This window comes from Haliaeetus leucocephalus, unplaced genomic scaffold (assembly GCF_000737465.1).
Source record: "Haliaeetus leucocephalus isolate CR32 unplaced genomic scaffold, Haliaeetus_leucocephalus-4.0 Scaffold339, whole genome shotgun sequence".
NCBI classification, from domain to species: domain Eukaryota; kingdom Metazoa; phylum Chordata; class Aves; order Accipitriformes; family Accipitridae; genus Haliaeetus; species Haliaeetus leucocephalus.
The window spans coordinates 9,591,666-9,606,935 of NW_010972775.1; the positions used below are offsets into that span (position 1 = coordinate 9,591,666).

The 15,270-nt window shown below is 36.7% G+C and overlaps 1 protein-coding gene across 1 annotated transcript in view; it reads left to right on the forward strand.

The window, feature by feature from the left end:
* Nucleotides 1-4,597: 4,597 nt before the first annotated feature.
* The window catches only part of WDR72 (WD repeat domain 72), a 118,330-nt gene continuing 107,657 nt past the window's right edge, over nucleotides 4,598-15,270 (forward strand). The window contains exons 1-6 of the mRNA XM_010571812.1: nucleotides 4,598-4,750; nucleotides 5,830-5,936; nucleotides 9,034-9,112; nucleotides 12,100-12,274; nucleotides 12,850-12,926; nucleotides 14,778-14,897. Coding sequence (XP_010570114.1) covers nucleotides 4,598-4,750; nucleotides 5,830-5,936; nucleotides 9,034-9,112; nucleotides 12,100-12,274; nucleotides 12,850-12,926; nucleotides 14,778-14,897 — 711 coding nt within the window. The remainder of the gene's footprint in view (nucleotides 4,751-5,829; nucleotides 5,937-9,033; nucleotides 9,113-12,099; nucleotides 12,275-12,849; nucleotides 12,927-14,777; nucleotides 14,898-15,270) is intronic.

A 15,270-nucleotide genomic window follows, 5' to 3' on the forward strand; every position in this document is an offset into this window, starting at 1 on the left:
TGGTTTCAGTGTGAAAAGTGCTCATAGAACTGGAGACAGGACGGTAGAGATATGACAGGTTAGTGGTGGGATGAACTGCTATGGTTTTAACTAAGAACAGGGAATATTTTTTTTTACAGTCATAAGGGAGTTCTTTTTGGCAGTGTGATTGTAAGGGCAGGGCAAACAAAGTTTATTAGGTTGTAAGCAGGGAGAAATGGGGAGTAGAACTGAGGAACTTGATTCAAAGTTGAATTATGCATTAATACTGCAATTCAAACATGCTTGAGTGAGCAGAGCTGGAGGAATTTGACATGTGCTGATAAGCTACATGTAGCTCATATGCCTTGGGCAATATTTGACTTTGTGGAAACAGTTTTTACCTTTTTTTTAAAGGAATAGTCTGATAAGTATCTGTTGATTTTATAAAATAAAAGTTTGCTCTAGGTGCCATCAGCATCACTAAATAGCTTTGATAAAGCTAAATACAGTCAGACAAAATGTGGATATGTGCATGTGAGTATGCAGTATTTCTAGGGAAGTCATGGTATCCTTAGAAGCAAAGCTTTCATGCAAAATACTTCTCTTGTGCATCAAAATATCTTAATCCAAAAGAAAAGTTAACTAAGAAGCAAGAGAAAAAAGTTAAGGACTGTTATATTAACATGGAAGTTCATATATCTTCTGTTTTCTTTCTCTTACACTTCAATCATAATATAAAGGAAAAAGTACAAAATGTTCTTATAATGTTTCAGTCTAATTCTCTTATATAACCAATGCTTTGTATGTAGTAGTAGCTGTTTATTAATTCATGACACTCATGAATATGTAAAACAAATGTGTGCAAGTAGATCAACTATACATTAGCAAATTCTGTAGATTTGTTTAGTTTTTAACTTCTGTTGATTGTCTTTCTGAGTTCTCTGTGACTCATCACTTGCTCAGCAGTAGGTCTTCTGCTAAGAATATTGATCTTGATTCTATGCTTCTTTTACAAGAAAATGTGATTTATGACTTTGTATTCAATGCAGTACAAACCTGAATTCTGCTGCCTTATGGTGTTTTATGCTAATTAAACACTCCCATGCCACAAGTATAAATGACTACATGATATGCAAGAAAATTCATTTTAAAGACTTGGGATTTGGCTTATCAAAATGTTAACTTGACAGCCACCATTTTATAAGCCTTATGAAAATGGTGAATTTTCTTTGCTTAGTTGATACTTAAAAACATATCATTAGAGTTTGGCTAGAACAACTTTCATTTCAGGGCATAAACTAGAAGAGAAAAGGACTTCAACATTCACCAGTAAGCATAATACTTCATATAACTAGAGATTTAAAAAAAAAAAAGTTTTAGAAAAAGTCAAATTCTAAAGCTGAGATCAATAACATCTCTCAGTATTTTCTGATATGCCCACAGAGCTTTAAAATGAAACTAAATGTGATTTAGCCTAATAAACTCTTGACCTCTGTCATGGTTTAACCCCAGCCAGCAACTAAGCACCACGCAGCTGCTCCCCCCCCCAGTGGGGTGTGGGAAAAAATTGGGAAAAGAAGTGAAACCCGTGGGTTGAGATAAGAACGGTTTAACAGAACTGAAAAGAAGAAACTAATAATGATAACACTAATAAAATGACAACAGTAGTAATAAAAGGATTGGAATGTACAAATGATGCGCAGGGCAACTGCTCACCACCTGCCCACTGACAGCCAGCTAGTCCCTGGGTGGTGATTCCCTGCCCCCACTTCCCAGTTTATATACTAGATGTGACGTCACATGGTATGGAATACCTTGTTGACAGTTTGGGTCAGGTGCCCTGGCTGTGTCCTGTGCCAACTTCTTGTGCCCCTCCAGCTTTCTCGCTAGCTGGGGATGAAAAGCTGAAAAATCCTTGACTTTAGTCTAAACACTAGGTAGCAACAACTGAAAACATCAGTGTTATCAACATTCTTCGCGTACTGAACTCAAAACCTGTACCAGCTACTAGGAAGACAGTTAACTCTATCCCAGCTGAAACTAGGACAATCTCAATTCATTTTCTTAGATTCTTCTTTCTCTGCCTTTGATGTTCTGGCTAAGGTTGTATGGCAGGACCTTGATAGCCTGCCATACCAGTCTTTTCAGCCCTTTTTCTCAGTAGCCAAGCCCTTCATCTCATGTTCTTGTCCGGAAGCAAGACTATTCCTCTAGTTCTGTGTCACTTAAGGGTTTTATTAGTAGTAATGAAGATACCTCTTGTCTGTGTCCCTGCTTTCAGCTGCTACTCTGCTGGATTTAGTGATGGTTTGTGTTACAGTTTCTTTAAACTTAGCTTAAAAGGCTGCTTCAGTGCTCTGTTTCTGTCCTGTGGCCTTTTCTGAATTATGACAGGATCTCTTCATGTCACTTTGCATCATTCCTATATTACTTCCTTTGGCTGGCTGTTTTCTGCTGCCATGCATTTCATTCTACCCAGTTCCTGTCTCTTCTTGCAAGATTTCAGCTTTAGTGTCACATCTTTTGGCTGACCTCTCCCAACTGCACTGTTCTAGCACCTGGCTACTGGCACCTGTTTCATTTTAAATATTTTTGCTAAGGACTCTGTCTCCCCTTTCTCCAGGACAAATAGGAGCACAACTTCTCTGAAAGGTGAATTTTGCTTAGTGGCTGCAAAGTGGCTGCTCTTAAGTATCTTTTCAATGGTATAATTGTTGCTTGGGTAAAAAGTAGGTGACATACAATATTTTGAAAAGAATAATTAAGGTATTTCAGTGACCATAGACAATGGTGCATCTGAAGAGCTTAAAATCTGTTTCTTCTTGTTTGCTTGTGCTTGGGAATAACATGTTAATATATAAAAACATTTTTGATGTTGCTTAATATTTGTCAGCTCTCTGTCCATCACCTGCATGCTGGTGGTAGTCAAAACTCCCCTCAGTAAAGATTAAGAGAATTTCAGTTTTCGGAGGAGTCACTTCACAGGCACAAGTCAACTTCATACCCTTCTCCATCCCTGACAACATGTAGAAGCAGGTGACAACAATCTTCTGGCATTTTCTCCAGAAAGCTGAAAGGCGAGGGAGGTAAACAGAGGTGCTTCAGAAGCATCTGTACAGGCTTTCTGGAAAAATGAAGGGGAGAAGAACCATCATAGGATATAGGGAAGGAGTGCTGGAGGCTGTTGTATACTCAGATTAATAATTTGGGAGTTTTGGTACAGCTGACTTGTATATATGGGAATTGTTTGCATTTGGGCTAAGGTAGACACTAGCAGCTAGTGTCGGGCTCTTTCATGTAAAGACACTGATGCTAAAGATATTGCTCATCTGTGTCTGGTTTTAGCCTTTTGTATAAATTGACCCAAAGAAGACATGCTTGTTGGATGTGTTACTAGGTTCCCTGAAAATCTTAACAGGACATATATGATTTTTTTGAGGTGAGTTGACTATTTAAGTGCCAAATTATTGGTGGTCATACTTACTGGTTTTTTTCATTTTGAAGGTATTGTTGGGAATATTCTAGAAATGTTAGACACTTATGAACATGGGAATTTGAACAGCAATGTGACAGAGGGCTTGTGCAGTGACTGAGAAAGTTTTCTCAAAGCTTCTGTTTGAAGCAAAACAAGTACAGAATCCAACTAACCAGCAGAGGTGGTTTTGAAAGGAACAGGCATCAAATTTAAAAACAAGTGAAGTAGAACTTTTTTAATAAGGAGGACTTTAGAATATTTTGTTAAGTACTAGAGTTTGAACCAACACTGAAATAGTTTCCTGGAAATGCAGTTCATAAGAATCTGTATTGTATTAACTAATGACCAGTAGTCATTTTGGACAATTCCATTAAATTAATTTTTCACAGTAGTGAAAAACCTATTACATGATAAATTTTTTGGACAAGGGACTCATGAGTTGAGCAGCAGAAAGAGTCTGTTTGTTCTCCCTGTTTCCCAGCTTCCAACTCTACCTCCACCTTTCTTATGGGCCTTATCTCTAGGAGATGCCACTGAGTGGTTGAGGGTATAGTACTTTGCTGTCCCAGGCCTCATTTTTCTCTTAATTCCTGACCCATCACCTGTTCTCTCCTTCCAGCCCTATTATCTCTTTTTCATGCCTTATCCTCCTAGGAACCACAGTTGCTTTATTGACACCCTGCTCCTGTGCCATCTCCATGCTCCAGCAGTAAGCTGCTGAGAATGAGCAGCACTGCTGGTTGGAGGGACTAGGGGAGGCATGGTATATTCCACCAACCAAAATTAGGAAGATGATAGTGACATGGGTCCATCAGAGCTAAGCCAGGTTATGTGGGGCAGCACATGACTCCTGTTGCTGATATTTCAGTATTGTGATAGTACTGGTCCCTTGTAACTCTGGTCCTGTCTGATCCTGCCTAGATTTAAAATAGTGGCACATCACTATCCTGCTGCATATTTAAGCTATTGGTGGATAACTGTCTTGATAAGTGTGATCCTGGCAATAGCTAGAAAATGTTTTGATGCCTCCTCAGCTTTTTCTGCAGTAGTATTTTGTAGCCCCCCTTTTCAGATGTTGATTAAATTGACTTTTAAAATTTTTTCTTGCATTTCATGTTACTTAGAATCATCATGACTTGTTTCTGTTTTCAGGTGCTGACTATGAAGGTATCAGTACAGGCTGTGGCAGTGTGGGGGAAAATAGCTCCCTCTCACAGCATCACTGCTATTATGATTACAGATGACCAGCAGACCATAGTTACGGGAAGTCAAGAAGGACAAATATGTCTCTGGGATCTTTCATCAGAATTAAAGGTTTGTGTCCACTGTGCTAAGGTCTGCCAAATAGACAGATTGGAGTTTATCTTTTATTATTAACAGTGGGATTATCCAGACTTGCACTTACTTAGATTAAGTTTTAAAGATAATGTGATATTTGTTATAGGAAACTCATGAAGCAAAAAGTGTTGAAATGCCTATATGAGCAACCAGTTATCTGCAGACTTTGGAAAATTTTTCATAGATTATAATGACCTGTGGATTATATGAGATTGTGTGCTGTGAGTAATAGCAGCAAGTAAACATACACAATTTTAATGATTCCTACTTTGTAAAGTCTTTTTTTTTTTAAATCAATTGCTGAGCATGGCCTGTCATTTAAAGAAAAATGTCTATTTATAAAACCAGAGCTCTCTACCAGGTTAACAATGGAAAACTTTGTAGAAGGATGTAAGAAGTAAGATGAAATACATATTTTTGGTATAATTAAGCTGCAAACCTCCTGGCATATTATTGCTATTGCTTTGAATATTTAATATTTTCCTGAGAATGGAACAGAGTCAAAGCAGTTCCAATTTCTTATTCTGCATTCCTAGAACTATGGTTCTATTCTTTCTGGATCTGGCTGCCCCATATGTGCTCAAATATAGCTTGAAACTTTAGTTTGTACTTTTATGGGGTTACCTTTTTCCATTAAGAACATTGCATGCAGTGAAGCTAATAAAAGGGATTACTTAAATGTGTTGTATGGAACACGTGCTTAAGAGCTTTGCTATATCAATTCCCTACTTCACTCTGCCACTTCTGCTGCATGTTGTAGGGTGAAGGCCAGAGATATTCTGCACGTTGCCAGTTTTATACAATTTGATGCTCAGTACATTCTTCAGAAGGTGCAATTTTTAGACTACAGTGAATACAAAGACTGTACTTCATGCAAACTGCATAATCCATCCACATCTTTGTACATTCCAGAAACATGATGGAAGAACATAAGAATATAAAGCACATTGATAATTACTCATTATTAACAACATCTGCAAGTCATTCTCTTGCTTTTAGATCTCCTTAGTTTATACAGAAAATGTTTAAGTTAAACCATTGTATTATTCTCCTAGATTTCATCTAAAGAAATTCTCTTTGGCCACACTGCTTCTGTAACCTGTTTGGCAAAAGCAAGAGAGTTTGAGAAACAACCATATGTAGTAAGTGCTACTGAAAATGGGTAGGTAACTGAATATTCAATTATTCATTTCTTAAGTCATGAAACGTATGGCAGGTGTAGGGCAGATTATGCATTTGGCAGAAGGTTTTTAATCCACTTCTTCCATGATATGAAAAGGATAGCAGCTACTTAGGATAATGACTGTATTGCTTATATACAATAGTCAACTAAGAGCTCATCTTTTGGACAACAGAAGGGTTTGGCCAATTCAGATATCCAGTTAGTCAGGAGAATGAATTGTTCAGAGGGTCAGCTAGGCCCCATTCAGAGGAAGAATAATGGGCTATTGGAGGGAATCAGCAGGTTCAGAAGCATTTTAATATCATGGTGCTTTTTTCTGTTCCTTCCTGAGCTCAGTCTTGAGAATTGAATCAGTAGAGGAGGCTAATGTACTGTGATCCAGGTTATGCTTGCTCAGTGAGTACATATGGAAGCATAGAAAAGACTGCCCTTGAATAAAAGGCATATATGTTCCTTGTGTCTGTTTAAATCTGACTTGCTGTTCTGGAGTACATCCTGTTAAGAGGCTCCTGATCTCCATCCATCTCTCTCCCCCATCCAACTGGGGCAGGGGGGGATGTGAGTGAGTGGCTGTGTGGTGCTTAGTTGCCAGCTGGGGTTAAACCATGACACTCCTATGTGTTTCTTGTGACTTGACCCATCACTTGAGTCAAACTGATTTCTGCAGTTCTGCTAGGTTAGCATTCAAGAATTTTTTTCTCTCTGAATATTTGATAATCTTTTCAGCTGGGTTCTGAAGCCCATCTGTTCAGTATTTCAGCTGTTGAAAGTAGTTAGGGCTAGCTTCTTACTTCCTTAAGGGCTTTTCTTAAACAGTTTTGTCTTGCTGCTAAATGATATTCTCCTCACTTTGGGTTCATCTTTTCCAATCGACTGTTAAAACCTCTTCCCATGAAGAGTTCCTGTCAGTTGCCCTTCTCCAAGCTATACCTTTCAGCACCTCAAGGTATCACTTTCTCACTGAGGAGCTTGTTTATCCTTTCCAGCTCCTAGGATGTCTGTCTGATTCTCTCACTCAATCATAAGGGATAACTTGAAGAAACTGGTTCAGGCCTCTTAATCTTCAAAGGTTAGACTGTCCCACTGGACAGGTAGTGGTAAACAGTTCTGGTTGTTATGTGCGGAAAGGAGGGTGAGAAGTCTGCAGAACTAGTTTTGTATTGGCCTTCTGCAATTCTAATCAAGGCTTCAGGGGTGAAACTGTTTTTCATCTTAATTCTGAAGTTCTGTTGGTGCAGTAATATTTCCAGATCATACTGGGAGAAAAGATACTGTATTTCCAAAAAGTTGGGGTGAAAAGCACTGAACAGAGGAGGGTTTTGCTATAGATATACCATACAGAGATGTTCATATCCTCAAGGTTCTGCCTCTGAAGGGATCATTGGGCTTGCTCGGAAAGTGTATAGGTAGGACTGAATAGTATTCTGGCCCCTTTAAATGTTCACTTTTACCAAACTACTGCTGACTTCTCATCTGTATTGCATAAGGGAAAAGCATCCATCACTGATCCCTGGAAGGTTGCAACATGAAGTTGAGATAATTACAAATAGGAAGCCTCATCTTCAGGAGATGCAGGGTTTGTTGAACTGTATTTTCTGGCTTGTGAATCATTTGCTTCTGGCATTTTCAAGCTTCCATCTCCTTCTATTGGGTGTGGAAGAAATTGTGTGGAAGATGATACTCTCCCCCCATCCCACTTCAAAAAATCTCTTGAATGTTTGTATAACTGATTTATCCCAGAAGTATGAGTATTGAACAGTATTTTTGTACTTTTTTAAAATATGGAAATCTAAATTAATCCATAATGATTCAGAAGTTTTCACTGGTGTCCTGTGTGTGTACATAGCATATCCTGTAGGACAGGTTTGTCAACATGTGGTATCACTCATTAGTACATACAGTAAATGAAGTGCAACATGCAGAAGCTGAAGTTATATTCTGGTCTCATTTCTGCATGTTTGCATGTATGTATCACAATGTAGCTAAAGCAGTAAAGTTGTCATCCTAATATAAACAAGGAAAAAATCACTGCCTTGAAATGTTTAACAAACAGCATAAGCAGTCTAAGTTATGACTTTTGGTCTACCAACTCTGCTACACTACAGATGTATAGATTTCACTGCTTTTGCTCAGCTGGAAAATATAAATTAAGTAATATTTTTAGATTATCATAAAATGTGAAAGTGTGTAGATTTAAAAGGTAAATCACTAAGTAGTATTTCTTAATATAATAAAATATTTTTCCTGAATGTGTTCATTAAGTCCTCATACAGAAAATGTCTTAGAATGTAATTTCAGAAATAATGAAGTTATTCTTTCAACTGTGGAAATAATGTTTGCTGTTTCAATGAAATCTAAAAGATCAAGTTTAACATTCAGTTGCTGACCTATGACAACATACCTCATACAACCTGGTTTACAACATTTAATTTGATTGTGTTTCTGTTGTACTCTAGTCCCATATCATGTTGAATGTCTAAATGAGGAAGACTGCCTAACGCGTCTTTCTCAAACGTTAACCTTAAATGTAATTAAGTGTAGGTAGAATGTTGCAGGCATTTAGGTTGGCGAGGCAAGTGCTGTATCAATAACAGATTTCAGGAATAGCCTCATGGTGGCACTGTTTCTTCTCAACAGAAATTGCACTTCCTCTCAAGAACTGAAGTCTGATGCGGCAGAAGATGCATTATGTTTTTCAAAACGTGTGGTTTAAGTTCGGTGAAATGAATCATTTTCAGGAGGATGTAGTTCCTATGACAGATAGTTACAGTGATGTGTTGACGAGCTGTAATGGCAGTATACCTACAATTTGTTGTAGACCAGAGTTGGCCTTAAAGTCAGTTTTGTTGCAAGGCAGCAAGCAGGGTGTAATTACCAAAACAAAAAGAAACAGATACTGTATGTCATCCCCTGCTAATGACCACAACATTTTCTTACCCAGTAATCTGTAACAAAAAGCTACATAAACGACCAGACTGTACTTAACTACAGCAGTAAAGAAAAACTTGGTGGCACAAAATTATTCCAGCCAATTGAGTGGAAATGACAGAGACTAATATGAAGTTATCTTTGGCAGGGAGATGTGTGTTTGGAATGTCAGTAGTGGACAGTGCATTGTGAACACAAAGGTTCCTTATAGGCACACAGCAATCTGTGTAAGTATAGCAACTTTTCATGGAATATCTCTGTTCATTACAAAAGGAGTTTTGCTTTATTAACATATTTTTGGGGAACATACAATTTTAAATGTGTAACTCAATAGGAGAAAAAAGCCCTGTTGCAATATAAGTAGTTTTATATCTGTTATTTTTCCTTTTTTGACTTCCTTCTAAGAAAAGAACTGAGACTTTTATGTTTCTCTGAATTCTTTAAATCAAACTGATTCTTTTTTAAGTTGAAAATGTCTGGAATGCAGTATCAGTTAACTTACTGTAAAGCTTGGGCATCGAGTAGCAAAGTGAAACTGTCTTAATCTTTACTCTTGTCCTGTGTTAAAATTGCGTGGAAACTTCAAGTTTAATGTTGGCTTTTTGGTGACGTATTTTAGAAGTACAAGCAACCTAGCCAAACATTGTGAGACAGTCTGCTGAAGATTTTATTTTTAAATGTTTGAAAGGTTTTGATGCCTAACTGCTGACCTCCAAAAGACTGCTCTGCCCCACTTCCAAAAATACACTTTCATTCATTGCAGAACTCGGGACAGATCACTTATTTTCAGAGGCCAAATTGCTTTAAATATTACTTCAGATAATTTCAAATGTCTGATTTGAACTATATCCAGGTACACTAAGTATCTAGATGTTTGAGTATGAGGGTGTGTTTGAAATACACGTGTGTATATGATTGAGAACCCCAACATGTATGGATTTGATTCAGAGATATGGCTTATTTCTGGATATATTAGTAGAAGAGCAGCTCAGGGCTCCTAGGTTACTTAAAATGCTGTTTTTCTTCATTGAGGAAGTCTAGGGTGGAACTAAGCCTCCAAATGATGGAAATCTGAGCCCTCATGAGACTCGAACTACGGTCAAATTCAGAGTCCAAATGTTTTAAAGCTTCCAGAAGAAAACACTGTTTTGGTTGACAGATGATTTCAAACACATTTGGGTAAATTACCAAATAAAAATTAAAGAACAACTTCTTAATATATTATTTTTACATCTACACACACACATATATATGTAGATCTAAAAAAGCATAGATTGTGAAGAAGTTATTCTTCCATAATTTTTGTGTATATGTTTAAAGCATATATATTCTTTTTACATATGGATGTATATACACACACAAAACAATACTTCAGTCATAATGTAATAGAGGTGTGGTATGATCTGCTTTGTGGTATTGCTTAATTAGATTTTAATAGTTAAGGTTATGGAGGAGTTCTGCGGAGAAGTAGGCAGATCTGGCCTAGCTGATTATCTGACAATCTGTACATTTTTCTGGAGAGCAGTGGCAGAATCTTCATTCTTATCCTTCAAGTAGGAAAAGCAAATGCTAATAGAGGAGAAGTAACAATTTTCTAAAAGTGAGCTAAACCTAACTTTGGTTACATAATGATTTTTGTTCTGTAACTTGGACAAGATGGCTAAAGGAAAATAGGAACATCTAACAGGAAAACTTTTTTAGGAAAAAGAATAGATGTCTCTAGCAGGGGAAGCTATTCTTCAGATATTTATAATAAACTGATTTTTTGGTGAGGGGTTTTTGGGTGTTGTTTTTTTTTATGGTGTTTTTTGTTTTGTTGTAGATTTTTTTGTTGTTCTATGGGGAATGATTGCTTGTGGCATAGTAGCACCAGAGAGAATATAATTTCCTACAGAATGTTATTGTCTGGGAGGTTTAGTGCACACTGATTTTAATAGCATCACCATCTAAAATTGTTGCTTTTTTTTAGTTAATGTTTTAGTAGGTTTTAATTAAGCTGCTAACCTCTCTGGTCTAGTAGGTTCCTTTTGTTCAGCGTAGATGATTCAGCTCTAAATGGCAGATGTCAAGTAGTGCAAACTGAATATTTGCCATTTGAAATGAAGTTTAACACCAGGGTCAACTCTTAACTATTTGTAGATCTTAACCAGTGTGGGATTTTCTTAGAGGACTAACTGACTATACATATCTTCCAGTTCAAACGTAATTTGAGAGTAACAGTAATTACAAATCATTCCTACTGCTAAGCATTTCTGCCTCTGATTATTCATAATATCTGTGGTAATACTTATCTTATTCCCAGTTATTTCTGCTTCTTTTGTTTTCAGACTTCAATTTGTTAACTGATAGACCAAGAATTATTATCTAAGCAAAACAATGTACAGAGAACTTGTAGTATATGAGGCACAACTTTGTGGGTCTATCTGATATTTTCCTTTGACAACATGATTGTTTCCTTTACTTTAAGGATCATCTTTACTTGTAAATTCCATTTGAGGTGGCTGCTTATGCATTTATAGCAATTATGTGTACAATTAAGGATAGATATTACACACAATGCAAATGTCCTCGCACATATAAAACACCTAGCAAAAAGGAAATCTTCATAGTCACTCTGCACTGCTGTCATCTCTGTTCCTGAGTACTTTGCTATGTGTCTGGTTTTTTTCTTTACATGATTGTTGAGAAAGAACGAATCTTCTGAACACGAGGCATTTAATGTCAAAATGAAGAATATCTCATGGAGTAGAAATTCTTCCTGCAAAACAATGGAGAAATCATTATGAAAAAAATAATTATGAATCTTCTGCATTTTCACCTGATATTTTTCATCTTTACCTGTTGATAACTGGAGCTTTATCAAATGTTTGGAGAGAGATGAGGCCTCTCAGAAACAAGTCCCAAACTGTTTAGCAATCTATAATGAAAATTAACACCCTGATTGCTTGCAAAAAATCCTAATATTTAGGCAGCGCAGATACTGCTTTCAGTATGAAGCACCTCTTACTAAGCTGTATGCCTATATTAAATTGTTATAAGTGTATGTGAAATGCTTGTGTCACTAGCAAAATTGTGTATGGTCTCACATGCAGTAGATTTTCAGTGATGCTACAAGTGTTGATTATAATTCCAAGTATGACATGCTTAATGTGAAAAACATGCATGCCCATTTGTGTAGCTCTGTATGCTGACTCTCTTCTTTCTGCTTGTACAGTATTACCATTGCTCATTCCGAATGACAGGTGAAGGCTGGCTTCTTTGTTGTGGAGAATATCAAGATGTTCTTATTATTGATGCTAAGACTTTGGGTGTTCTTCACACTTTATCATCATCTCAGTCTTCTGATTGGATAAATTGTATGTGTATCATACACTCTGCAAGAGTTCAAGGTATACATTGTAGATGTATTTATGTAGGCCAATTAAATTGGGATAAAATATTTCTGTATAGATAGTACAATCCTACTAGGTTTAATATCTAATCATGTTTTACAGAGCTGTTACGTATGAGATGTTAACATTTCACTGACAGCACCTAAGAAAGGTTTTGTTTTGTTTTTTTTAATACTCCTAAATGTTCATTATGTTTCATTTAATATGTTTCTTAAAGAGAAAGACAAGCAGCTTCTACACTGGTTGTAAGCAGCTCATTTCTTAGATATAAGTACAAATTAATTTTGTAGTATCAGGGAAATTAAAGGCACAAACCCACTATTCTGTGCCTTCTATTGAAGTACATCTGATAGAACAAAATTATTATTCACTGTTTGCTTGCATGTTTTGTATTTCTGTATACCAGTTAGTTATTTTTGTGTAAAATTAATATTTCATCTAAACAGCGTCCTGCAGAATCCATGTTGTAGTGCTGTATAGAACACCAGTGTCTATGCCAAGGTTCTCTTTTGGTGTTAGGCGCTGTTTGAACTTGGTTTCAAGTTGACTATCTCACTGTTAACTCTTCACAGAAGACTCATTGGTGGCAGTGTCTGTAACTGGAGTCCTTAAAGTGTGGGACCTATCTTCATCTTTGAATAGCATACAGGTCAGTTTGTATGAGGTGTGAAACAGCAATTTGAATGATAACATGAATGTAGTAATATCCTCAAGTAAAGGACACATTGAAGCAGAATATGAGTAAAGTAGAATCTTCTGGATATGTATTAAAGAGAATTGATTAATTTTGTCACCATTGTGAAAACACACCTTCATATTGCTATTTAAAATTAGTTGGGCCATTGGACAGCTCTTGCCTTGAAAACTGCTATGTCTTTTGCCCAGGCTTTTTGTCTTTCCATATTCTATGATGCTGAAATTTAGTCCTTTCCTGCTGTCCTGATAATGTCACTCCATTCTTTGAACCCCTTCACTCTGTCCTTTAAACTCAAAGCTCTTCAAAACTGGCCTTTGTACTCTCTCTTCACCCTTGTTACTTTCTTCAAAATGGTTCTTTAGACTTTGTTTTCCTCTGTCTGCCTTCCACAATGCTGTCTTCACTTGGAAAAGACTCTTGCTGTGTCAAGTACCCTATTTTTTTTCATCTTCAAACTCACTTATTCTGTGCAACTTTTCTGTGTTAATATTCTCAGCAGCTGTCACTTGACATGCACAAGTGTTAGAATGAATTGGAATACAATGTGTTGTGTTTGAATTAAACTGAGAGCTAGATTCACAAATGGGACTTCAGTATTACAGCTAAGTACTATGAATCATCAACAGAAATGGTGAAATGTCAACAGTCTTCTCTGAATATTTGTAATACATTACCACCTTGCTCGACAAACTGTAGAGCATGCCACAGCACTACTTGTTAATGGGTAGAATCAGGCCCCTCAAGACAGTCTGTCAAGTTAGATACTGCACTGGTGTTTTTGTGATGTGTTTGGTTTATCTGCAATGTTTTTTTTTTGGGGGGGGGGGGGTCTTTTCAACATTCCTAGGGCAAAAAGTACTGTCATGCTGTAGAAATTCTGGGGACTGTAACAAATGATTACAGACATCAGAGAAGCATATATGATATGGTGCCATCCTTTTACTGCCTGGGGCCTTCTTTCGAAGAAAGGAGGAGGGCAGCGTTAGTAACAATCCAACTACTTGTTATTTTAAAGAGCAGTGTTTTAATAAATATTGTTGGATTTAATTGGAATGAATTGGAGCTCAAGGTGTAGTGAGATAATGGCTTGCAGTTTGATAGCTATGATTCCATGAGCAGCATGCCCCTTCTTTGAGAGGTTTTGATACTGTTGGTATCTTTCAAAACAGAAAACATCAGTTTTCAGTGGTTTAATCAATAATTAATAAAGACAATTCTGATATAATAATTTTGAGCATGAGGGCCTTTAAGTCTGATATTCACCCAAAAAGGGGTGAAAATACATATATTTTTTAAACCATCTGTACATTCAGCAATACAAAACTAAGAAAATGTATTACTTTTCCACTACTTTTTAGAGGTGTTAAGGTCAAACAAGACATATGACAACACCATATGTCTCAGACTGTCTTGGTTGCAACAAGGATGAGTGGGAAGGCAGAATATTCATCAGCCATTCTAAATCTGATACTGTCAGTTGATAGGTTGTAGCTATTTTGACTGAAGAATACTTAGCAGGTGTTATTACAGGACATGCTATCTATGACCTGCCTTTAGTCCTTCTCCATATTCATTATCACTTCTAAGTGAGATCAAGGTCTGAGACATGCTGAATATCTTCTGTTATACATGGTACTTGTGAGCCCTGCTGTCTTCCTATCTCGCTTCTAATTAAGAATTACATGTTGCTTTTCATTTTGACAGTGTATGTTAAAGTTATTTTCAGTGGTTTGTTTCTATTCTAAAAGTAAAAGCTCAAATATCTAGAATAAATCTTATGGCTTTTTTCCCCCTGCTATAAAGGAGAGACAAAGTGTGTGTGAGAAGGAATCAAAATCTCTGGACTGTATAAATTGTCAAGCAGTACGGTTTTGTACTTACACGAAAAGGCTCCTTCTAGTTGTGTTCTCCACATGCTGGCAGGTACATTATTGAATGTTATACTTTCTTTTTAATTTTGTTAATAATTTTGAAAAGCTAATGTGATTTTTTACATGCAGATACTTGTTTTTCTCTGCAGCTTAAAGAAAATTTGTTCACTAATTGTCAGATATAATAGCCTGCTGTATCCCTTTTCTGCTTAACTGCCTGAATGAGATGAAGTGTTTATTTTTTATTAATGTATTTCTGCTTTAAAAGTTTAACATGAAATTGGCTGGCTAGAAAGGGGATTACTTTAAATATTAGTCTTAGAGTACTGGTTGTGTTATAGTCCCCTCCACAGTGCATTTTAAAAGGAGAGAAAGATGAACAAAAACTGTTTAAGTATGACCGAAGTAATCACAGTTGGCAAGTC